The sequence below is a fragment of the Vombatus ursinus genome, unplaced genomic scaffold, assembly GCF_900497805.2.
Source record: "Vombatus ursinus unplaced genomic scaffold, bare-nosed wombat genome assembly UNPS02014812.1, whole genome shotgun sequence".
In the NCBI taxonomy this organism is placed as follows: domain Eukaryota; kingdom Metazoa; phylum Chordata; class Mammalia; order Diprotodontia; family Vombatidae; genus Vombatus; species Vombatus ursinus.
Window position 1 is genome coordinate 46,518,905 of NW_020954590.1, and position 25,629 is coordinate 46,544,533.

At 37.0% G+C, this 25,629-nt stretch overlaps 1 protein-coding gene across 3 annotated transcripts in view; it reads right to left on the minus strand.

Moving 5' to 3' along the window:
* LOC114054253 (structural maintenance of chromosomes flexible hinge domain-containing protein 1-like) overlaps positions 1-25,629 on the minus strand; it is a 182,174-nt gene that overhangs the window by 84,231 nt on the left and 72,314 nt on the right. For all 3 annotated transcript variants that reach the window (XM_027877431.1, XM_027877432.1, XM_027877433.1), the window contains exons 25-29: positions 14,919-15,146; positions 12,319-12,467; positions 5,360-5,448; positions 4,075-4,193; positions 2,840-3,007 (exon numbers count right to left, since the gene is read on the minus strand). In XM_027877431.1, coding sequence (XP_027733232.1) covers positions 2,840-3,007; positions 4,075-4,193; positions 5,360-5,448; positions 12,319-12,467; positions 14,919-15,146 — 753 coding nt within the window. The remainder of the gene's footprint in view (positions 1-2,839; positions 3,008-4,074; positions 4,194-5,359; positions 5,449-12,318; positions 12,468-14,918; positions 15,147-25,629) is intronic.

The following is a 25,629-nucleotide window of genomic DNA, read 5'->3' on the forward strand; positions in this document are numbered from 1 at the left end:
AAACAATTTATAAAAGGTCATTGGTGTACCTTTGGAGAAAACAAGGTTTCTGTTTAGGAATGAGGAGAAACAAAATTGTAAGGTGCACGTGTGAACTGAAAAAATAGAAGCAACAAGGGTAGTTTTTTCTAGGAATTTTGCTGTGAAACAAAAGACAGTAGATAGTATCTTTAAGGAATAGTCGGGTTGCCACTTTTTAACAAATGGTTTTTTATGGAGGACAAAAGGTCTTAAATATGAAAATAAATACACTTGCTATAATAATTAAAATTAATCTCACTATATAACACCAGCACCTGCTATATGGACATATTAAAATCAATATCATAAATTTATACACTGTTAAACAATTCACATAGATCTTTTTGTATTGTATAATTGTATTTTCAAAAAAATAGCTTACTAGTTTCAAGAATTCTCAGTGAATCATTTTAAAAATTAAAAAATCCTTTTATACAGCAAATAATTACACCTAATTGATTTGTAAATCCTAATTTCTATAGTTCTTTCAAGAACTAAAGTACATCTGTAGTATTCTTAGCTGAAACGCTTTATGAAAATCATTCCAATTACAACAATTAGATTTTCACCTCTATTTACAAAAAGAAATTAAGTGACTCCAATAATTACTTAAAAATAAAACCGTTATTAATTCATAATTCCGTACATGACTCAAGAGATAAAAAAATAACAATGCCAAGCTTTACAAGGGAATTTCTTCACAAGAACTATACAAGGTCATTAGTGAGTTATTATCCTCCCTACCTTATGGATGGGGAAACTGAGGCTCTAAGAGGTTAAATGAAAGGCCCAGACTAACAAATCTAACGTGGTAGAGCAAAAGATTTCACTACTAAACTTAGTGTTCACAATTCAAGACTAAATCTATGTAGACAAAATGTTTACTCAAAAACAAGTTTAGGAAAGTAAATTTAGGTATGAATAAATTGTTTTAAAGCCTCCAATTTCTAATTATTATTTGGTACTTTTCCATGAGTAATGAAGCATGTAAATACAAGGGAGGGATTCTCCTTTAAGAAGAATTATCAGAAACATGATCAATAATTAAATGATAACAAGGCATATGGAAGTTATAGTTATTCTCTCTGTTCTCGCACCTCAAAGCAAAGCTGAAACACATAATCAAAGGATCATAGTTCTAGAGCAGAAAGGAACCTCAGATTACCTAACCAGATATCCTCTTTTTGCAGATCAGTATGAGGCCCCAGAAGGTTTAGTCGCTTGCCCAAGGATCACTAGGTAGTAAGCATCAGAAATAAGACCTAAGGTCAAGCCCTCTGACTCTACAGGTAGGGGCTTTCCATAGTACCACAAAGAGAGATCTCATATTAGAAAGTGGCTGTATGAAGCTAAAATGTGAAATGTATGCACAGTAGTTTCAAAAAGGAGATGTAGAAAATAATCAATAAACAGATATGGGCCAGACAAAAACCTAATAAAGTAAACTTTTCCCTTATCACAGAATCTAAGAATCTGAAGGGACCTCAGGTTCATCTGCGAACTAAGACCCAAACAAGAATCCTCGGCCTCAAACCAGCATGCAATTAGCCAGCCTCAGCCTGAAGACCTCCAGAGCCAAACATGACAAAACAAGAAAATGATAAGTGTTGGAGAAGATGTGGGAAAATTCAACACTAATGCATTGTTGGTGGAGTTGTGAAACGATCCAACCATTTTGGAGAGCAATTTGGAACTATGCCCAAAGGGCTATAAAAATGTGTATACTCTTTGACCCAGCAACAGCACTCCTAGGGCTATATCCCAGAGAGATTATATAAATGGGAAAAGGACCTACGTGTACAAAAATATTTATAGCACCTCTTTTTGTAGTGGCAAATTGTGAACTACAAATTCAAAGAATGCCCATCAACTGGAGAATGGCTGAAAAAGTTATGGTAGATGAATGTAATGAAATACTATTGTGCTATAAGAAATGATGAACAGGCTGACTTCAGAAAAACCTGGAAAGACTTGTATGGTCTGATGCTGAGTGAAATGAGCAGAACCAGGAGAACACTGTACATAAGAGCAGCTACACTGTGTAATGACTAATATTGATAGACTTAACCCTTCTCAGCAATACAAGGATCTAAGACATCTCCAAAGGCCTCATGACGGAAAATGCTATCCACATCCAAAGAAAGAACTATGGAGTTTGAATGCAGATCGAAGCATATTATTTGCTTTTTTTTTTCTTCTGTTATGTTCTGTTTCCTCTTTCTGGTGGTTCCTCCTATTGGTTCTAATTCCTACCTACAACATTACTAATGTGAAAATATTTTTAATAGGAATATATATGTATAGCCTATATCAGATTGCACATCATCTTGGGGAGGAAGATGACAAGGGAGGGGGGGGAATTTAAAACTCAAAAGCTTATGGAACTGATTGTTAATAATTCAAAATAAATTAATTGAAAATTTAAAAAATAAAAATAAAAAATAAGACCTCCAGGGCCAGTCACTGGTATCTTTTCCCTCCCAAAAGTTCTTAAACACAAATGTATGCTTTCCTTTCCCTTTCCTTACTCACTGTTCATTTCAGCCAGTAAAGGCAAATGGGAAGCAAATGTTTTAACTTTACCTGCCCAAAAGAAGCTATTAAAGAGTTAAATATAAACTCCATTACTTAAAGAATCCCAAATAATCTATCTCAACATCTGTAAAATGAGATGGTTAGACTAGATGACCAGTGAGGTGCCCTCCAGCTTTAGAACAATGATATTATGATTTACATGCCTTCAAATTACTGAAAACCATACTCAAAATACAGTCATTCAATATCAAGCATACTGGATCAAGTCAGAAATCCTACTTACCTCTCTTAACTCTGGCCAGTTTACCAGGAGAAGTTTAGCTGGTGGTCCTGAAATTAGCTGTACCCGGAGAAAGTCCGAAAACTCACGCCACGCAAAGCAGAGCTCCTTGCTTCCAGGAGGACCTGGGTTAAATTTTATGCCTTTTATAATTATAGTCTGTGTGCTGTCCTAATAATAAAGATAAGTTAAAAAAAGAAAAATGTGCTTAAAGTCTTTTTTAACTCAAAGGAATTAATTATTTCTTATTTAGACTTCAATTAAAACTTAACAGTAAGTATCTTTTCAGCACTATGCTCGACACAAAAAGAGACATGGTCCCAAAGCCTTCAGAGACCGTACCAATGTATTTAAAAATACATTCATTTACTATTTATTAAGCTTGAATCATGTAGAATTCCCTGTGGTAGACACTAAAAAATAATAAAATTAAATGTTAAACCAAAAGGTACTAATTATAAGAGCAACAGGAATCTAATCAGTCAAATAGCACTTTTTAAGTGTCTATTATGTACCAGGCACTGTACTAAGTGTTAGGATCCAGAGAAGGGAGAAAGGAGCATTGTCTGAAGTAGTCAGAGACAACTTGATCCATAGTGGATTAGTAGAATTTAGACATTTCAGGTAAGGAATAGCATTATCAAAAACTGTTCAGTCGACTTAATTAAAAGCATGCGCTGTGCAGAGGAAAAACAAGTGGTTACTGGAGAATATCGAAAAATAAATTTGAATAAATAGATTGAGGCCTTGAAAGCCAGGTAGTGTAGTTAGAACTTTACAAAGTAGACAATAAAGAACCATTGGGAGCTGCTGAAGGGACATATAACAAATGAAGATGGAATTTTAGAAAGAATACTGTGTGTTCCATATCCATAGTCTCCTACCACTGGCAAAGTAAGGCCAGTCAACGATTCTATTATTTGAATTCTAAAAGTTTACCACTAGTGACAAATGGCATCAAGGTTTTCCACAGTTATTTGTCTCAATAAGATAACCAATTTCCTTATTTTTAAAATAATTTCAAATCATGCATTATTGCACAGCTATATTCTTCCATTCCCCATCATATATAAATCTTTAAAAATATATGGCCAGAGAAAACCTACCTGATAATCCATTTTCAAATGTGTTCTCATTTGAAAAAAGGATCAAATGCCCAGGTGCCACTTTCTAAACTATATCCATTTTTCATAATGTGAAATAAATCAAATACAAATATTTTAGAAAGTCAGTCTTACCTGCCAACTAATTTTCAAACTGGATTTATCAAGTCCATTTCCAGAAATTCCCAAAGAAGTTAAACAACTTGATGTGAACGTCTGTATCTGATTTCCATACTGATCTGTAATTATTACCTCTTTAAAAACAAAAGGAAAATGTTTTGCATTGACATGATTATTTTAATGAAATCATTTCTAAAAAGTTACCCATTCTGACACAAACTGAATATGATAAGAATAAGAATTGAGACTGGACCTGTAATTTCATTAACATATATAGAACTCCCCGTATCAGTGTAGGTCCTTACCTGCTCAACAAGTTATGGGCTTAGAGGTGCGTTAAGCACTGAGAAAAGAAGTGATTTGCCTACATTCACATGGCCAATATGTATCAGACACAAGAACTTAATCAAGGTTTTCCTGCTCCTGAATCTTGCTCTCTAGCCAATTCGCCTTGCAGCCTCTCAGGGCATCAGAGATTATTTCAAATTACTACTTATCACTTCTTCAAGTTAGGTCTTAGAACGTGGCCAAAAGAAGGAAAAATCTTAACCTGCAAATATTCAAGTAGATATAGTGCCCCAATGTATGTTTGTTAGATTTTTGTTACAGCTATCACGACAGTATGAGGCACTGAAATCATATGAAGTAGGAGATATATACTGGCCCCACAGTCAGGAATATCCAGCTTCAAGTTCTGACTGTGAAACACACTGGTTCTGTGACCCTGGGCAAGTCACTTCTCATCTCAACACTCCAGTCAACTAGTTCTCTAAGACTTTAAGTTGCAGAACAATTGCTGATGTGCAAAGGTGAAGGGAAGTTCCTTATTTATGAGTTCTCTACACCAATGAGGTCCCACGTCTAGACCAAAACAAAATGAAATATACTAGCATAAAATGCTTTGAACGTTATTGTCATTTGCACCTCACAACAAAGGTAGGTAGCATAAGTATTTTTATCCCTAATATATAGTTCAGAAACTGAGACTCATACACATTTAAATGAATTCCACAAAGTTACACAGGTAGGACTACTCGAATCAAGAAAAAAAAAATCAGTTCCCTTGATAGTTTAGTATTCTTTTCACTATATTCATTTAATGTTTTAAAAATCAACAATATGTGCCATTTACACTTACATACATTCTTATGAGCCTAGATGATCTCTACCATACTCATTGCCTTATTCGATTTGCTATAATTTATTCTAATTAAAAAATAATGAATGTACAACCCTTCAGTATTTTTATAACAAGAAATTCTGAATTTAAGTATTGTTTAGAATAGCATGCCATACTAACCTATTTCTCCTTGGAGTTCTTGACCCATTTGTATTGTTTTTCCTCCTTTTAACTTGCATTTAAGTTGTTTTGGTTCATCAGGCAGCGGTCTGAAATTAGTTCACAAATTATGAAACTTTCCTTAAGTCATGAATCAAAGGAAATTTTTAGAAATTTACATTGACCTATCAAAGATAGCAGGCAGCAAGGTAGCACAGTGGATAGAGTGTCAGCCCTGGAATCTGAAAAAAATCATCTTCATGAGTTCAAATCTGGCCTGAGACATCTCACCCTATTTTTCTGAGTTCCTCATCTGGAAAATGAGGTGGAGAAGGAAATGGCAAACCACTCCAGTATCTCTGCCAAGAAAACCTCAAATAGGGTCATGAAGAGTTGAACAAGACTGAAAAAACGACTTAACATCAATAAATCAATGACATCCCCTCCCCAACTCAAATAAGTACATACAGGTATAAACCCAGAAGTAAGTAAAAAAGGAATCTGCCTAGAAAACTTACAAGGATCCAAAACTTTATCACTATGGGTTTTCCTTGCACTGGTACAGACTGGACTCCTCCTTTTTTCATCTTGGAAATGTGTGAAATTGCTCCTTACCTCTCCTCATTAGCTTCCTTCAAGGCTCAAACAAGATGCCACCTCCTACAAGAAGCCTACCCTGATGCCCACACTTGTGAGAGACCTTTCTCTATTCAAATAATCAAAACTATATTTATTTATCTGTATAAATAGTATATTCTCCCTGTAGAATTTAAGCTCCTTGTGGACACAGATAATTTTTTGTTTTATCTGTCCCTGTATTCCAGTGTTTTGTGAAAAAGTACTTACATTTCATAAATGTTTCTTCAACGCAATTGAATAAATTCCCTTAAATCACTGAATCTCAAAATTAGAACAGATTTCAGAGGCCAACTAGTTCAAGCCATACCTGAACAAATAATCCAACCTCTACCAAGTATCTAACAAGTGATTATCCAGCCTCCACATCCTGTGAGGGGAAAACTCATATCTTCTAAGGCGCCTAGCACACTTTTGGATAGCTGTAAATATTAGGATTTTTTCCTTTCATCAAATCTAAATTTGATGCTTTGAAACTTCCATGGGCAGCTAGGTGGCACAGTGGATAGAACACTGGCCCTGAAGTCAGGAGGACTTGAGCTCAAATCCGGCCTCAGACCAAACACTTGACACTTACTAGCTATGAGACCCTGGGCAAGTCACTTAACCCCAACTGCCTTTAAAAAAAAAAAAAAAGAAACTTCCATCCAGTGCTTGTAATTCTATTCTCCAAAGCTAAGAAGAACAAGTCTACTCTTTCATGCTGACAGTCATCAAGGCCTTGAATACCTATGTCCACCCCACCCCCCCCGCCAGTTTTCCCTTCACAAGGTTAAACACCAGTTATTTCAATTAATTCTCACTTGAAAGTAAACTTATTGTTTTCGGGTTATATCCTCTGAACTTCATGTACTACCTTGTATTTACATTAAGTGTTTAAAAAATACTGCCATACAAAGAATTGGAAACTGAGAGGATGCCCATCAATTGGGGAATGGCTGAACAAGTTGTGGTATATGAATGTAATGGAATACTATTTTACTACAAGAAATAATGAAGCAGCTGACTTTAGAAAAACCTGGAAAGACTCCTATTGGTTCTAATTCTTACTTACAACATCACTAATGTGGAAATACATTTAATAGGAATGTATATGTATAGCCTGTTATCAGACTGTGCACAGTCTTGGGGAGGGAGGTGAGGACGGAGGGGGAGAAAAATTTAAAATTCAAAAGCCTATGGAAGTGATTGCTGATAATTCAAAATAAATTAATTAAAAAAAAATACTGCCATATACTGAACCGAATATAGCACAATCTGAGAGCCCTTCATCTTCCTGATCACACTCGTCTGAATGCTCATGAACTTATTGGCATTTTTTCTAAAATGTATTATCCAGAACTGAATTTTAGATGTGGTCTGAACAAATTAGAGTATGGTGGAACTCTTAACATTCTTCATCTCAAACACATAATGAAGTCTGTTACTTTAGTAGCTTTCTTGCCTCTCTTGTCATACTGTTGACTCACACTGAGCTTGCAATCTAGTACAATTTAACACTTTATAGAAACCAGAATAGTATCAGACTGTACAACTTGTCATCTTTCACTGTCATCTCACAAATAGCCTATCACTTTTTCTAGTTATCTATGTGCCTGGTGTCTTTTATGATATTTTTTACACATAAATAAATCATCATGGATTAAGTAAGGCTGATTATGCTCATCATTTTTCTTTCCATTGCCCTTTGAAACTTTGATTCCACTGAAATCATAGTGTTCAAGGACTTAAAGCTATACAGCATGGTTGGGAAGAATATGAGGTGGGTAGGGCTTTAGGCTGCTCTCCTAATGCCTCAAACTAAAAAGCTGTTTTGAGTTTGGTAATCTCTTCTCCATTTCGTCTTTCTAAAGGAATAATGCAGAACAGCTGCTCACTCCTCATAGCTGCCTTTGGGTCTGATTTTGACTACCCAACAGACATATTCTACTCTGTTGACTTTTCTGTTACAATACAATTTTCTCTCTTCTGTACACTTTTATTTTGGCTCATCTTTTCTGCGATTCTCACCTACAATGCTGGTATGAGATCAACAGTCTCTCCCAAGAAGGTAGGGACAACCACTGCTAAGGAGAATGTCACTGCTAACATTGCCAACAGGGTCTTCATATCAGCCCTAGGTTCTGACAAGGGCTGGAGACCTCCTCAGGAGAGAATCCATTCAGCTACCATTGGTATAGGCAAGGTATCCCATTAAAAAATCATAATGAAGGGCAATCTGTTCATGCACATGGCTGAGAAAGAAGGAAGAAACACTGGTACTACCACAGACATTGATGATCAGGTCTTGGACAAAGTCACAGACACTCATGACAACTGTGCTGAAGACAATGAAGTGGTTGTGTCATCCAAGATTAGAGGTCTCCTTTGCCACATGACATTCCTGTATTCACCAACACAAGGACTGTGAGAGAGGTCAGAAGAATGAAATGGCTACCATGGACTGCCTATTATTAGTACCCTCTTTCACTACATTACCATCCTGACTGTCACTACCATCTGCCCTGCTCTGATCAAGTAAGCTTTCTAATGAACAAATAAATTTTCCCTTATCCCATGGCAAGCAAATACCCACTTCCTGCACTGTAATTCTTGAGATTCAGAGCTGCTGTTTACAAGGCAGAAATGACCCACCTATACTACCTCTCCCAAAACTCTCCTCTTCTATTGTAGCTGAATCACATCTTCAATACTGGAACAGCCTGTTGGTTGGTATCCCTGCTTATAAGTCCTACCTCATATTTAAATCCATCCTCCAACTAAGGTGGATTTTCCTAAAGCATAGATGTAACCTTCAATTAACTGCAGTGGTTCCCTATTTCCTCCAGGATAAAGTAAAAAACCTTCTGTTAGGTTTTTAAAGACCTTCCTATCTTTCCAATATTGTTACACCTTATTCCCCTACATGTATTATACAATCCAGTGACAATGACCTCACCACCATTCCTTGTACATAATACTCCATTTCTGGACTCCATGTTGTCTCTCATGAAGAGGTGGTCTTACTCCTTACCAAGGCAAACCTTTACCTCCTCAAGCAATTTCACTCCATCTCACCTCCTCCAACTGACTGCTCCGCTCTGTCATTCCTACTCTATCACTTATTTTCAATCTCTTCGTGGCAACTGGCTCCTCCTCTATTGCCTACAAATCTTGCAATTAGGCTATTCTGTTACTCAATGTCTCCAAGCTTTGGAGCTTTGTCTCAAAACCCTCATTTGATCCTTCCAGGCCCACTATCACCCTGTATCTCTTCCTTTTGTGACTATATTTCTTGAAAAGGCCTTCAACAATAGGTGCCTTCATTTTCTTTCCTATTCTTTTTACAATCTAGCTTCTGAACTTATCATTCCATCAAAACTGCTATCTCCAAAGTTACCAATAATCCCGTAAGTAACAAAACCAATGGCTTCTTCTCGATCTTCATTTTCTTCAACCTCTCTGCAGCTTCAGAAACTATGGACTGCCATATTTTCCTTGATACTCTCTTCTCTCTAGGTTTTCTGGGCACCAGTCCCTCCTAGTTCTCTACCTATCTCACTACTCCTCGGTCTCCTTTGCTGGATCTTCATTTCAATGCTTAGCATGGGTGCCTAGAACACAGTAGGTAAATGTTTATTGACTGACTGATAGATCACAGCTGCTAACCTTAGATGTTCCTCAGGGTTTTGTCCTAGGCCTTCCTTTTTCCTCTATTATTTCACTTGGTTGACCTCATCAGTTCCATGGATTTAATTGCCATCTCTATACTGATGATTCTCAAATCTACTTATCCTGTCCCAAACTGGCATCACCAACTGCCTTTCAGAAATCTCAAACTGGATGTCCAACAGACATCTTAAATTCAACCTGTCCAAAATAGAATTCCATATCCAGCTCTCTCCCCTCCAGCTCCCCCCACCCCAGCCCTCTCCACTTCCTATCTTCTCTCAGGATTTCAACCTAAGAGTCATCAGCATTTTCTCCTCACTATCTCTTCCCTCCTACCCCTCCAATCCAATCTGTTGACAAAGCCTGTCAATTTCACCTTTGCAACATCTCTCAAATACACCCTCTTCTCTCCTCTAACACTGTCACCATTCTGGCTAGGCCTTTATCATCTCATGCTTGGGACTACTGCAGTAGCCTGATGTTGGTTCTATCTGCCTCAAGTCTCTCCCTACTCCAGTCCCTCTTTCATTCAGCCACAGAAGTGATTCCTCTAAAGCACAGCTACAATCATTCACTCTTCTACACAATAAACTCTGCTATCGAATACAAAATCCTGTTTGGGGTTCAAAGCCCTTCATAACCTAGCCTCTTCCTACTTATTTACCAGCCTGCAATCACATACTCTTTGATCTAACGAGACTGGCCTGCTGGCTGTTCCATCAACAAGACATACCATCTCTGGGTTACAGACATTCTTACTGGCTATCACCCATGCCTGGAATGTACTCACTCCTCATCTCTCTGCCTACTAGCTTCCCTGGCTTCTTTTAAGTCCCAACTAAAAATCTCATCTTCTACAAGCAGCCTTTCCCAACCCATCTCAATTCTACTGATTTCATTCTTTTAATTACTTCCTACCTATCTTTTATATAGCTTGTTTGTACCCATCTGTTTGCCCATCTACTCCCACACTTTGACTATGAGTTCCTTGAGGGTTGACACTGTCTTTTATATTTTTTTTGTACACTTACAACTTTTGCACAATACAATACTTAGCACAGCACCTGGCCCATAGCAGGCACTTAATAAATATTTATTGACTGACATACTATTCATTGGTTACTGGCTTTCCTCCATGCCTGCGATTGTCTCATACCACATCTCTGCCTTTTAGCTTTGCTGGCTTTCTTCAAGTCTTAGCTAAAGTTCAACCTTCTTCAAGAAGGCTTTCTCAATCCTTCTTAATTTTAGTATCTTCCTTAAGACTCCCTCCAATATATCCTGTTTCTATCATGTTTGTACATAGTCTTCTACCTGCTGTCTTCCCTTTTAGACTATAAGATCCTATAGAACAGGGACTGGTTTTTTCCTTTCTTTGAATCAAAAGGGCTTAGCACAGCTCCTGGCATATCAGGCATTTAAGAAAAGCTAGTTGAGGGCAGCTAGGTGGCATAGTGGATACAGCACCAGCCCTGGAGTCAGGGGCAGCGGAGTTCAATTCTGGACACTTGACAATGACTAGCTGTGTGACCCTGGGCAGGTCACTTAACCACATTGCTTAGTAAAAGAAAAGAAAAGAAAAGCTAGTTGATTGAATGATTGATTTCTCTGCCACCTTCTACAATACCTCTTCCTTCTATCTCTCGTGTTCCTCCTATCTGAAACATACTCTACCAAGACCAAGAATTAAAATTTATTCCTTGCTTCCCTATTACCATTTTCAGATGTTTGTTCTACCACCATCTACTGTAATATTCTCCTATCTGATCTTCTTGCCTGATATGTCTACTACTTCTAATCAATCCTTCTAAGGCCAAAATAATCATCCTATGGTAAACGTCTGACCATTATGAGTTACTGCCTCAAAAGACATGACTTGTCAGTAATGCCCTTGAGATGAAATACAAACTACTCAGATTTGTACTTATTACCCTCTACAATATGGCTCCAATCTTTCTTCACATTACTCCCATTCACATATTCTATTTTTTAGCTTAACTGAACTATATCCTCCTCTTCCCTGAGCTCAAAAACCTATTCCAACTTCCAAGTATTCACACATTTCTCATCTCCATACCAGCTTAAGCACCTAGAATATAATCCTTCCTTTCTTCCACCTTTAAAAATTCCCTCTTCCCGCCCCCAAAAAATATTCCCCCTATCATTCCAGATGCTTTATGTATCAAAATTGTTGTTTTCTTTCTCCTCCAACACTTAACAAAGTATATTGTTTAAATGTTCTTTTTTATTCTCATCATTTCCTACTTTCAGGTAAATTTCTCTTTGTAGATTCTGTATTTTTGTCCATTACAATGTAAGCCCCTAGAAGGTAAGGACTTACTAATTTTGTTTAAACTTTGGTAATATCAAGATTTGCTTTTTTTTTTTTGTTAATAACGTTAGAAGTCCATGTTCCAAACATGGTTTATTATAATACCTTGGAAATAAAGTCTTCCTAACTTATTAGATACTATATGACTTTCCAAAATTACTTTTCAAAAAATTTTCCAGAAAAGCTCTAAAAGTAACCCACTGTATTCTATGTCAACTGATACATTATTTTTACTATGTACATTTTAAATATATTTTAGTACAAATAGGAGTATATATTAAAAATAAAGAACAAATCTTTTTTTCACCATTTTAAAAAATGCTAATTTAAAAATACTTGAAAAACAGACAAACCCACAGACCTTACAGTAAATGCACTCTCCAATGACACATGATCATCTTGAAATGAAACCTGGCAATATCTCATATCTTTCACAGATGTTGGTACTTGTACATCAGGTAGCAAACCCTGCAGTAAATGTTCCTTATTAATCTCAGGTGTCCAATTAACCTAGGACGGAAAAATACACATCTGTGTAGGTTATGTGGAAAGACAAGATACATATGCACGTACAACTGTTATATTCCTGGAGATATAGCTTAAGCAGAATTCCGAGAGAGGAAACCTAGACATGCAGTATAGTGGAAATAACTGAACTTTCAGTCATAAAAACTATTAAACCCTAAGATTAAGAATTTGCAGGAAATCCTTTTACTCTTCTTTCAACAACTGATGTCTCACATGATATCATGCATATATTAAGTACTTAACAAATGTTTGTTGTACTGAAAGGCAATTCTAACTATGCCACATTGAACAAACTAATAAAGATCTATAAGAGATATCTGTAAAATGTGAATTATAATATTTACATAGCCAACAATGATTGTTGCAAAGATATGAGGTAACATAATTTACATAAAGTACTGAGTAGCAAAGAACTTCAAATAAAGTAGATGCCTTGTTGACTGGGAAAGGGCTATAATAATGGTAAGATTTAAATATAATAGAATATTACTATACTACAAGAAACAATGAATATGAAAGAAAATAAGAAAAAATATGAGAAGTCTGAAATGAGCTGAGGCAAAGTGAAATAAGCAGAACCAGGAAAATTATATACACTATGACAGTAAGGTAAATAGAAAGAACCACATTATGACCAAACCTAGCCTAAAGAAGAGATGACAAATGTAAATAAGAGATGAAAAATTCCTCACTTCTTCTCAGAGGAGGAAAACTATGGTTATAAACACTGTATATATTGACAAAATCACCTGATGTGCCAGTTAGTTTTGTTGAACTACTTTTTTCTCCTTTAAAAAAAAAATTACACGAACAACGAGGTGGAGCAGTAGATAGAGCTCTGGCCTTGGAGTCAGGAGAACCTGAGTTCAAATCTGGCCTCAGACATTTGAAACTTCCTAACTGTATCGCCCTGGTCAAGTCACTTAATCCTGACTGCCTCACCAAAAAAATAAAATAAATTTTAAAAAATGAAAAAAATTATAGTTACAAGCGTTAGAAGATGGGAAAGGGAGAAAAATGTATTTGGAAATAAAGGTGATGTAAAAATGAAACAAAAAAAATCAATAAATATTTTGTAAAATGGAAAATATAAAGTACTCATTAACAGATTAGTAATGGTGGTAACCAGCAAACACCAAACCACTCTTTACTATTCTCTGGAAAATGATTTTGTATTTTCTTCACTATCACTGTCCTATAAAGTCTCATCAAACGCAAATGCAATCAGTGAAATATGTTGGGTATGCCTGTATTAATCAAATATGTCTACATCCCTCAAGTACCCTGGATACAGAGATACCATAAAAGAAAAAAAAAAAAGAGTGCTAACTAAATGACCATTTAAGAAGAAATCCATTTAATTGTGTTCAGAAAATTGGTTTAGGTCACTGGTATCCTAAACTGAAGTATGCATAAACATGCTCATATGGACAAATACATCCAAGGTAATAGGATTAGAAAAACTTAGGTTACATTTGTCAAAAATGAACTTCTTTTGTAGCTGAAAGAAATTTAAAACATGTTCTAGGTACAAAGGCAGACATTTGCTACCCTAAATATTTAGGAAAAGGGTAGCATGAAATTGAGCTCTACAACTTTGCATTACTCAGAAAAATCAAGGCAACATACTAATAATCACTAAGCATATATTTTAAACAAATCACATTTTTTGAAGACATTTCTCATAAACCATCCATCAACCCCCTTTTCTTCAACTTCTTACAAGTCACAGGGTCCAAAACATAAAAAACTCAACTACTATTTGTCTATGATAATATAGTTACCTGGAAATTGCTATAATAACAATTCTCTTGCTTTTCTTCTTGTTTTTTTCCCCCATTTCTTTGAGTCTGGATCTCCTGAACTGACCCAGTCTCTAAGAGTAGTGGACACTCACAGACCTGAGATACCATTGCTGATTAGCATGGAAGCTTTGACCGTCAAGTTTCTTAGTATAATTGTTCTTTCTTCACTCACACTACACACCCTACTCAACCTCAGGAGTTCACCATACTGATGCTGGACTAAGTGTAACCACCAAATCAGTTTCCGTTGGCCGTACTAGAACTCAAATGATCCACCTGTTTCATCATCCCATGTGCTACCACAACCAGTAACAATATTACATTAGGAAATAAAGAAACTAATAAAAGGCAAAATGCAAATAAATAAGATTATGTTAAAAGTATCAAATTACAATTCGACTAAGAATTTCTGGTAAATTATATAACCAAATAGCCTAATGACAAAATTCACAAATAGCCTTTTCCTCAAATTTGTTTTTAAAGCTACATCTGAACTGGAATTTTATTTGGTACCAATTTTGTTCCCAATAAGATAGTATATCACTGATTGTAAAGAGACTCTATCTTAAGTGTTTGTAGTAACTGTAACTTTTTTGGGATAACTTACCTTAATATAACTGAGACTTACCTTAATTTTTTCAGCTAATGCAGCTGTTATAATAATTTCTCTTTCTCCTTCATCATACATTTGGAAGATGAGATTATGCATGACATCTCCAGCTATCCAGTTGATCTCATCCTGGTGTTTGATCTGAATTGCCTTCTGTCCTTCTACACTGAATATCTGCAGTTTTGCAACATGGCTACTGGGGAGTAATCTAATAGTCTTCTCTACAGCTGGCACATCTTTACAACTCTAGCAGGAAAAAATAATTAAAGCACAAAACTGATTAACAGCTGACCATTCTATGAAAGAATATTTCCTTCTAACTTTTAATTCACTTGAAAAAACTACTTTCTTCATCAACATTATAAATCTGATGTATAGCATTTTACAATTTCCTTTTACTACTTTGAAATTTTTTGTTTCACATTTTAATTTAATCAACACCAAAATGTAACATTTCCATATACAAAGCAGAACATTAGCAGAAAAAGAGTATTATACATAAAGTGTACTCTACAATGTATAGCTTTCTTAAAAAAAAAAAAACTATAATAAATCCAACATGTAACTTTCAAATCCATCCTGCTTTGTGCTCCCTTTAGTTCTTTTCTGGTATTTTAAAAAATGGTTCACTAACCATCTTTCTTTTGTTTTTCTGTTTTACATTTTTTTACATTTCAAAGCACCTTAATTATCTCATTTATCTTATTTGACCATATAAACTTCTCTTCTAAAAAAAACCCTGCAATACCTCAAAACACCACCCCAAGAAAGTCTAAACTTATTAAGCTTTTCTCAAATCTGTCTCCTCTTCACCCTTTCCCAACCTCATAATCCATTATTCTCCCTAGAGCCCAAGTTCTTAACCTGGAGTCAGGAAATTTATTTTTAAAAATATTTTTATAACTATTTTAATATAACTGATTTTCCTTGTAACTTTCCATATTTAATTTTTTAATTTAAAATGTAATTCTGAGAAAGAGTTCAGAGGCTTCCCCAGACTGGCCAAGGTGAAAAATATACACAAAAGATCAAGAACGAAAGGTTAAGCCCTAAAAGAACCCACTACTCTACATAAAATGATCTACTGGTTGCATCTAAATAAACTTCTGATCACTATTCCTTCCTCAAGTAATTTTGTTTATAAAATTCCCTTCCAGTTCCAATTCCCACTCCTCTTTTGTTTGTCTAAACCTATTTATAATAGTATTGTACCTCAAAACCCAGAACAGTACTCCGCACACAGGAGGTGATCAATAAATCAAGAGTAATCATTACCAAAAAGAAAATCACCTAAAAAGTGAAAAGATTTGTTATTTAATGGTAGATACTATCTGATTTCCACCTAACTTGCCAATTATGCCTTGCTGGGGAGTATGGGGAAAATAGGAACATAGATTTAGAAATGGAATGGGACATTAAAAATCATCTAGTGCAAATTCCTCATTTTATAAGTGAGATAACCAAGACCCACAGAGATTAAGATATGCCCAAGTAGCAGGAGTAACAGAGAAACGAATGCCAGGATTAGAACACAAGCTTTCTAATCTTCAATCCAACCAGTGTGTAACAGTACAGAATATTGGATTTGAATTCTTTCTTGAAACCCAAGAAGATATGGGCTCAAACCAACCTCTGGCAATTTCTACCTGCAGTGACTGAGCAAGTAACTTAACCAACTAGAGAGACATTTTCCTTGTGGGAAATGGTTATGCTGAATTTAATTCAATTTCCCCCCAACATGATACTGGCCTTATCCAAAAAAAGTGGCACTGAGTTTACCCCCTGAGTTCAGCATTACCTTTTTTCGACACAGTCAATACCATATTTCACTTCCTATGCATACTTATTACAACCGTTTTGTTTTTCTTTTGTTTTCCCAAAGGGGGGTGGGGGAGGGAGAGGAGGAATGAAGGGGTGGATAGAACGGAGAGAAAATATACTCCTGTTAACTGGAGAAAAAAAAGAAATTAAATTAAAAAAAATTTTTTTTTAATTTTGTAAACTTCAAAGCACTATACAAATTTAAAGTTATTATTATCATACACTAGACTGCCATTTCCTGTAATTAGTGTGGGGGGGAACTGAATTAAATTCAACATAACCATTTATTAAACACCTACTTTGTGCAAAGTACTGTGGGATAGAAAGATGACTGGGACATTTTCTTTATTAAAGGAGTTTACAACCTAACTGTACAGCTGATAGATATAAAAACAGGATATAAATGCATATGAAGGAGAAACAATGATGGTAGGGGAAAGGGGGAGGAGGAAGAGGAGAGAAGAGATCAAGAAGCAGCAATTACTTCTGGTTTAACAGTTATTTCATTAACAAATAAATCAATCAAACATTTATTAAGCGACTACTATGTGTCAGGATTATGCTAAGTGCTTGGGGATACAAAGACAAAAACAAAAGTAACTGGCCTCACAGAACTTACATCCTAAAGGAGAAAACACACAAAAAAATTATAAATAAGATACATTCAAAATTCAAAGTAAACTTGGAGAAGACACTAGTAGGTTAGAGGACCAAGAAAGGGCTCCTGATAGTGACTGCTCTTGAGCTGAGTAGTGAAGGAAACCAGAGGAGGAAAGAAGGGAAGGAGGGAAGGAAAACATTCAAGGAATGAGGAAGAGAGTGCAAAGGGACAGAGATGGGAGGAGGGGGAAGGGAATAAGCATTTGTTATGTACTTACTATATGCCAAGCACTGTACTCAGCACTTTCTAAATACTCTCAATGGATACATGACAACCCTGCTGAGGTATATGCAATTATGTTCCCCATTTTACAGTTGCGGAAAATGAGGCAGATAGAGGTTAAGCAATTTCTCCAGGGTCACTAAGTTAGTAAATGTCTGGGGCCACATCTGAACTCAGGTCTTTATGATTCCACCCCAGTACTCTGCCCACTGCATCATTTAGCAGCCTCTAAAAGGAAGATAAGTATGATAGGTTAAGTATGGCTGAACCATAGTGTGTGTGTGAAGGAAAATGACAGACTGGAAAGGTAGAGTCTTAGGCTATAAAGAGCTTTAAATTAAAAACAGCATTTATAAACCTAGAGGTAAAATGGGGCCACTGGAATTACAGCCAGCTTGGGCCTGGGGTGGGTGGGTGTGTAGGGTATCAGTCTGATATGGTCAAATCTGTGCTTTCAGGAAAATCATTTTGGTGGTTAGATAAAAGAAAGATAGGAGTAGGAAGAGACTATGAGTAGGGAGACCAATTAGAAGGTTATTGCAATAATAAAGAGAAAATGCGATGAGGATCTGAAATACAGTGGTGGATCACTGAAGAAGAAAAAGGAGATATTTAGGGAATGTTGTAGAAGACTAAACAAAAAGACTGAGTAACTGAAGAGGAAGACATCAGGGTTAAGAACCTAATGTGAAGTGATGAGGATGGGATCTAGACCTCAAAAAGGAAAAATCCTGAACTTTCCCACATGGCCAATCTCTGGTGTTCCTCTGAGGCTATAATCCCATCAACTAACTAGCTTTTCATTGTGGCTATACCTAATTTCTCAATTCTGTTACGCTTAACCTAGCCTAGCCCTCCATTGTCTTACCTCCCTAGGGTACCCCCCCATCTTCCTCCCCCCATCCCCATTTCCCACCCTTAATCCTAGCTAGGCCCCATTCTTCCTTGGCCACTTGGTCCAGGTCCATGGCTTTCTATTACCTCACAGTCCCTACACACTACTTGGCTACTCCTAGATCCCTCCCATAATCTTTCATGTACATAAGGTCCATTTTGTCTCCATTAAGGTGCTCAGATTCTTATAATCTAGCCACGGCTTAGATTCTTACAATATAGCCAACAGCTCACTAACATTTAGACTCCTTAAGAGTCTGCCCAACATGACGGATGTTCTAATAAATCTCGTCTTTGGCTGAAAGAAGGCTTGAGTCAAATTCTTTTGGCTAGGATCCGTGTGTTGTGATATTGGGGTCTTAGCACCCCTGAACCTCAACATTTTGGTGGCCCATACAGGGAAACTGCCTAACGCCAAATTCTTCTCCAGCCAAGAGTGGAAGATACGTAAGCCTCCCCTATCCTCCTTTCTTGCTCTGCAGCTGGGGTTGCTCTCCAAGCACTAAGGTTTGGAAGTGCTTTTTGGGCAGACAGTTATGAGGCTCTCTTGCACTCAGCCTGACACTCTCAGGCTCTTGGTCCACTGGATCAGTTTGAGGCCATGGACCTGGATACACCTTCCGCAGCATAGAGGACAAGGACAGATGCCCTATCTGGAAGTGTATGCCCAATTCTATCAATTCTCTCAGGGCTAGGGAATTGGGGAAAACTGCAGTTGCTTTTTAGTTCCCTGAGGCTTGCTTACTCCCTTCCCTCTACACTGCTGAATCCTCCTTCATGGAGGTTACAGGGAAAAGTTAGAACAGCTAAAAATATTTTGGCAGATTCAAGAGGTTTTGTGATTCAGACTCCTTAAGAGTCTGCCCAATATGACAAATGTTCTAATAAACCTTGTCTTCGGCTGAAGGAAGGCTTGGGTGGAATTCTTTCAGGCAGGACTCACGTGTTGTGGTTTTAGGGTCCCAGCACCCCTAAACCCCTAAACCTCAACAGAAGTATATTACAAACTTCCTTTTTAGCTTCTCTAGAAATTAAAATTAAGAAATTATATTTTTTCAGCCTAAAACTACTTCCAGATTTTTCCCCTTAGGAAAGTAGGTAGAAGAAACTTTAAGGTCTTTCTTAAGGAAACTGATTAAAGAATAATCAAATTTAAGATTTACAAAGATAAAATCACTGCCTACCTCATAACTAGAGTTGATTGAAGCCATAACTCATACCTTTCAACTAAGAAAAATATCTATCCCAGAAAGGTCAGCTAATAAGCATTAATTAAATGCTTAATATGTGCCAAAGGACACAAAGAAAGGCAAAAGCCAGGACTTGTCCTCAAGGAACTCATAATGTAATCTAGGAGTGAGAGGAGTGGTCTAGGAGAAAATGAGATTGTTACCCAACTATTCTAACATTAACCCAAACTGTATTCTTACATATTATGATCTTTTTTTCCTGATCAAAATTCCTTACCTGAAACTGTCTTGGGGCAGTCATGTCTGAATGCAAGGCAGAACTATGCCACCTTAGACACCTCTGTCTCTAAGCTAGAAATGATCTGACAGTAAGTTAGCATTAAGTTAAATTGTTTCTGATAGATAAGCCTAAAAATTCAGAGTCAGTATTAGTATTATATTTTCTTCTTTGATACTAAGTTAATTGGAAGTATTGTGATATGCCAATAAGAGGAAATTTCAAAAGATGGGATTTAAGGGGAAATAATAACAATAATAATAGCTAATATTTACATAGTGCCTATGTGCCAGCCATCATACTACATTTTAGAAATATTATCTCATTTGATCCCGTCACTAACCTTGTAAGGTGGGTGCTATTGCTACCTTCATTTTATTGAAAGGAAACTAAGTCAGAGGTTAAGTGATGTCTAAGATGACAGAGTTGTAAGTGACTGAGGTAGACTTGAACACAAGTCCCCCAGAGGGGTGTGAAAGAAGAAAAGATAATAAGGTGTGTTCTGAACATATTGAGATTGAGTCATCTATGGGACAGTTTGAAATGCCCCACAGCTGGTGATACACAGGTCTTGAAGTCACTTCCACAGAAATGAGACTTGAACCTATGGAAGTTAATATCATCAAGAAAAACTATAGGAGCTGAGATTCTTTAAGTGTCTAGCCAAGGGCTCAGATTCTTAAGATCTGGCCTGCTTGCATTAGCAATACAATGCTTAGATTTCTTGAGAATCTGGCCAATGTGGCAGATATTTAATAAACCTTGTCTTTGGCTGAAAGAAGGCTTGGGTCAAATTCTTTCCGGCAGTCCCCATGTTGTGATTTTGGGGTCCCAGCACCTCTAAACCTCTAAACCTCAACAAAACAACTGAAATTAAATCAGAAACATCTTCACTTTGGTTTGGGGAGCAGAATTTCAGTGATAATGGAAGTGAAAGTCAGTTTCTAGGCAAATTCATTTCTGTAACTATTGAACCCAGGGGTGAAACACTTCTACCTGCAAAAGTGTTACTTAAACTTTTGAAAAAGTACAGAGATCAGATAATCCTGCAGGTCAAATGTAAATGATTTTAATGAGGCTCTTACACTTTTACTTCTTCCAATATCTGGTGCAGTCTTTTCTCTCAGATTTGTGTCTTCCAGACTACAGGCCATTCACCTACAGTTGCTAGCAAACAGCAGGTACCAGCCAATGTCCCTCCATCATCCCCTGGATACAGCCTGTGCTCAGTTCCAGTCAACCTCCTCTTTGGGACACCCTCAAGACAAGGACAAGCTCTACACCCCTTGCTAGCAGAAAGCAGTTTCAGAAGCCAAGACCTTCACTCCCTTACCCCAAAAGAATTGGGGTCCAATTTATTTGAGGGGGGAATGAAGAGGATGGGATCTGAACCCTTAACAGGAAAAGACCATGTCTTTGGGATCTGGACCCTAAAAAAGAAAATCCCTGGATTTTTCCCATGTCTCTGGTGTTTGCCTGAGGCTGTAATCCACTCAACTGGCCTTTCATTGAGGTTAAACCCAATCTCCCAATTCTGTTCCTAGCTCCCCATTGCTCCTGGTCATTTCACACCCTTAAGCCTGTCTAGACTCCATTCTCCTTTTTATTCTAATATTCTATAATTCTATTTATAGTAGACTCCCCAGAAGCAGATTATACAGGGTACAGCTTTTGAGCTTATTTTTCCTTCTCAGAATTTAGAAAATTAAATAAGATGAAAATCAAACCTTAAATATCAGCTTTAGCAAAAAATTTGGTGGACCTCAGTATAATATAAATGATTATATGAGACTTTTAAATTACACATTCAGTACTGAACTATCCTTACCATTCTTTCCATCAATTACAGCTGATAATCAAGAATTAGATAAAACTTTTAATGAAAAATCTCAGCCCTACTTTAAAGAGAAAAGCAGAACTACTAAATATATCTTTCAGATTTCCTAGTCACGGCAAAACAGAGTGTAGAAACAACCTAAATATATGAGCCTTTCCAAAAAATGTTAAAGGGTCACTGTGAAAAGACTGAAAAGGAAACTAAATTCCAGGAAAAAAATCAAAAACTGTGGCAAGGCTTCACAGCCTATATTGTATCAAGAACTGATTGTAAAGTTGCATATGATTGTGAAGGAAGATTATTGTATTGTAAGAAACTGCTGGGAAAACTGGAAAGCAGTATGGCAGAAACTAGGCATAGATCAAAATCTCACACCATATACCGAACTAAAGTCAAAATGGGTTCGTGATTTAGATATAAAGGCTGATACTGTAAGCAAACTGGGAGAGCAAGGAATAGTTTACCTATCAGATTTATGGAGAACAGAAGAATTCATGACCAAACAGGAGCTAGAGAACATTATGAAAAGCAAAACAGATAACTTTGATTACATTAAATTGAAAAGTTCTTGCACAAAGCCAATGCAACCAAGATTAGGAGGAAAGCAGAAAATTGGGAAAGAATTTTTACAACTAGTCTCTCTAATACTAAGTCAAACGCTAAGAATACAAGTCATTCCTCAATTCATAAATAGTCGAAGGATATGAACAGGCAGTTCTCAGATGAAGAAATTAAAGCCATTTATAGTCATACGAAAAAATGCTCTAAATCACTATTGATTAGAGAAATGCAAATCAAAACAACTCTGAGGTACCACATCACACCTATCAGATTGGCCAACATGACAAAACAGGAAAATGATAAATGTTGGAGAAGATGTGGGAAAACTGGAACACTAATGCATTTTTGGTAGAGTTGTGAAATAATTCAACCATTTTGGAGAGCAATTTGGAACTATGCCCAAAGGGCTATAAAAATGTGCATTCCCTTTGACCCAGCAATAGTACTTCTACAGCTATATCCCAGAGAGATCATACAAATGGGAAAAGGACCCATATGTACAAAAATATTTATAGCAGCTCTTTTCATGGTGGCAAAGAATTGGAAATTAAGAGGATGCCCATAAATTAGGAAATGGCTGAACAAGTTGTGGTATATGAATGTAATGGAATACTATTGTATTATAAGAAATGATAAGCAGGGGGCAGTTAGGTGGCACAGTGGATAGAGCACCAGCCCTGAAGTCAGGAACACCTGAGTTCAAATCTGGCCCCATATCAAATACTTGACATTTACTAGCTGTGTGACCCTGGGCAAGTCACTTAACCCCAACTGCCTAAAAATAAAAAAAATTTAAAAATTTAAAAAAGAAAGAAAGAAAGACATGATGAGAAGACAGACTTTAGAAAAACCTGGAAAGACTTGTATGGTCTGATGCAGAGTGAAGTAAGCAGAACCAGGAGAATGATGTATACAATAACAGCCACATTGTGCGATGACTAATATTGATAAACTTAACCCTTCCCAGCAATACAAGGATCTAAGACATCTCCAAAGGCCTCATGATGGAAAATGCTATCCACAAAGAATGAACTATGGAGTTTGAATGTAGATCGAATCATACTATTTGCTATTTTTTTTTCTTTTGTGTTTTGTTTCTGGTGGTTCCTCCTATTGGATCTAATTCTTACTTATAACATCACTAACGTGAAAATATGTTTAATAGGAATGTATACATACAGCCTACATTGGATTGCGCACCATCTTGGGGAAGGATGGGGAGAAAAATTTAAAACTCAAAAGCTTATGGAAGTGATTATTGATAATTCAAAATAAATTAATAAAAAAAAAAAGACAGGGGCAGAGTCAAGATGGCGGAGTAAAAGCAGTGACTTGCTTGAGCTCTCCCCTAAACCCTTCCAAATACCAGTAAAAAATTACTCTAAACAAATTCTAGAGCAGCAGAACCCACAAAAAAGATAGAGCGAAACATACTTCTAGCCCAAGACAACCTGGATACTTAATGGGAAAGTTCTGTTGCACTGGGCTAGAAGAAGAGTACAGTTCAGCATAGGGCCCCAGCAAACCCAGTGTCAGTCTCAGGGGACTGAATCACTGGTATCTGTGCTGGTTTCCAGACTTCTCAACCCACAAATTCCAAAGACAACTTAGAAGGTTAGTAGGAAAGGTCTGTCAGACTTAGGTGACAGAGGAATGTGGTCCAGCAGCAACTGATTCCAGAGCTCTTGGCCCACAGACAGAAGGGAGGGGTGGGGGTGGGCGTGACAAATGGGTGATCAAAGGGGAATCTCTTTGATGGCACTGAGGCAGGATTCTCTTGCTTTGCCTGTGCTTGGATCTGGGTCCCAGTTCTTGGGTGGAAGTCCTGGGGTGAAGAGGAGTGCTGGCATGGCGGAGTTTGTGGTGGTGGTGGATAGGGAATCCTCCTCACAGTTCCAAGGCAGAAAGGAGTCTTGCGGTCACTCATAGACCAGAGCACAGGCCAGGAAAGGAGTAAATACCTCTCCTTTGAACACACCACCTTGGAAGAACTGAAAATTTACAGGTCCCTAGAAGTTTCTCTGAAAACAACTGCACAAAACCCCTGAAGCTTGGGACAGTAAACCCTCCACACTGGAAGGAGAGCCTATCTTAACAAAGAGTTAAAATGTCAAATAACTGGGTAGAAACATGAGCAGGAAGCAGGAAAAAAAAAACCTCAGACTACAGAATCTTACTTTGGTGACAAAGAAGATCAAAATATACCACAAAGTCAAAGCTCCTATATCCAACGCCTCCAAGAAAAATATGAATTGATCTCAGGCCATGAAGAGCTCAAAAAGGATTTTGAAAAGCAAGTAAGAGAAGTACAGGAAAAATTGGGAAGAGAAATGAGAGTGATGCAAGAAAATCATGAAAAACAAGTCAACAGCTTGCTAAAGGAGACCCAAAAATACTGAAGAAAATAACACCTTAAAAAAGACTAACTCAAATGGCAAAAGAGGTCTAAAAAGCTGATCAGGAGAAGAATGTCTTAAAAAGCAGAATTGGCCAAATGGAAAAGTGGGTCCAAAAGCTCACTGAAGAAAGTAATTCCTTAAAAATCAGAATGGAACAAATGGAAGCTAATGACTCTACGAGAAATAGAGAAATTGTAAAACAAAACCAAAAGAATGAAAAAATAAGGGTCAGCTAGTGGCACAGTGGATAGAGCTCTGACCTTAGAGTCAGGAGGACTTGAGTTCATATCTGGCCTCAGACACTTGCCACTTACTAGCTGTGTGACCCTGGGTAAATCACTCAAGCCCAATTGCCTCACCAAAAAGAAAAAAAAGAATGAAAAAATAGAAGACAGTGTTAAAAATCTCACTGGAAAAACAAATGATCTGGAAAACAGATCCAGGAGAGATCATTTAAAAATTACTGGACTACCTGAAAGCCAAGATCAGAAAAAGAGCCTAGATATCATCTTTCAAGAAATTTATCAAGGAAAACTGCCCTGATATTTTAGAACAGAGGGTAAAATGGAAATTGAAAGAATCCACCAATCACCTCCTAAAAGAGATCCCAAAAGGAAAATTCCTAGGAATATTACAGCCAAATCCCAGAGTTCCCAGGTCAAGGAGAAAATACAGCAAGCAGCCAAAAAGAAACAATTCAATTATTGTGGAAACACAATCAGAATAACATAAGACTTAGCAGCTTCTACATTATGGGAGTGGAGCGCTTAGAATACAATATTCCAGAGGTCAAAGGAGACAGGATTACAGACAAGAATCACCTACCCAGCAAAACGGAGTTTAATCCTTCACGGGAAAAAATGGTCA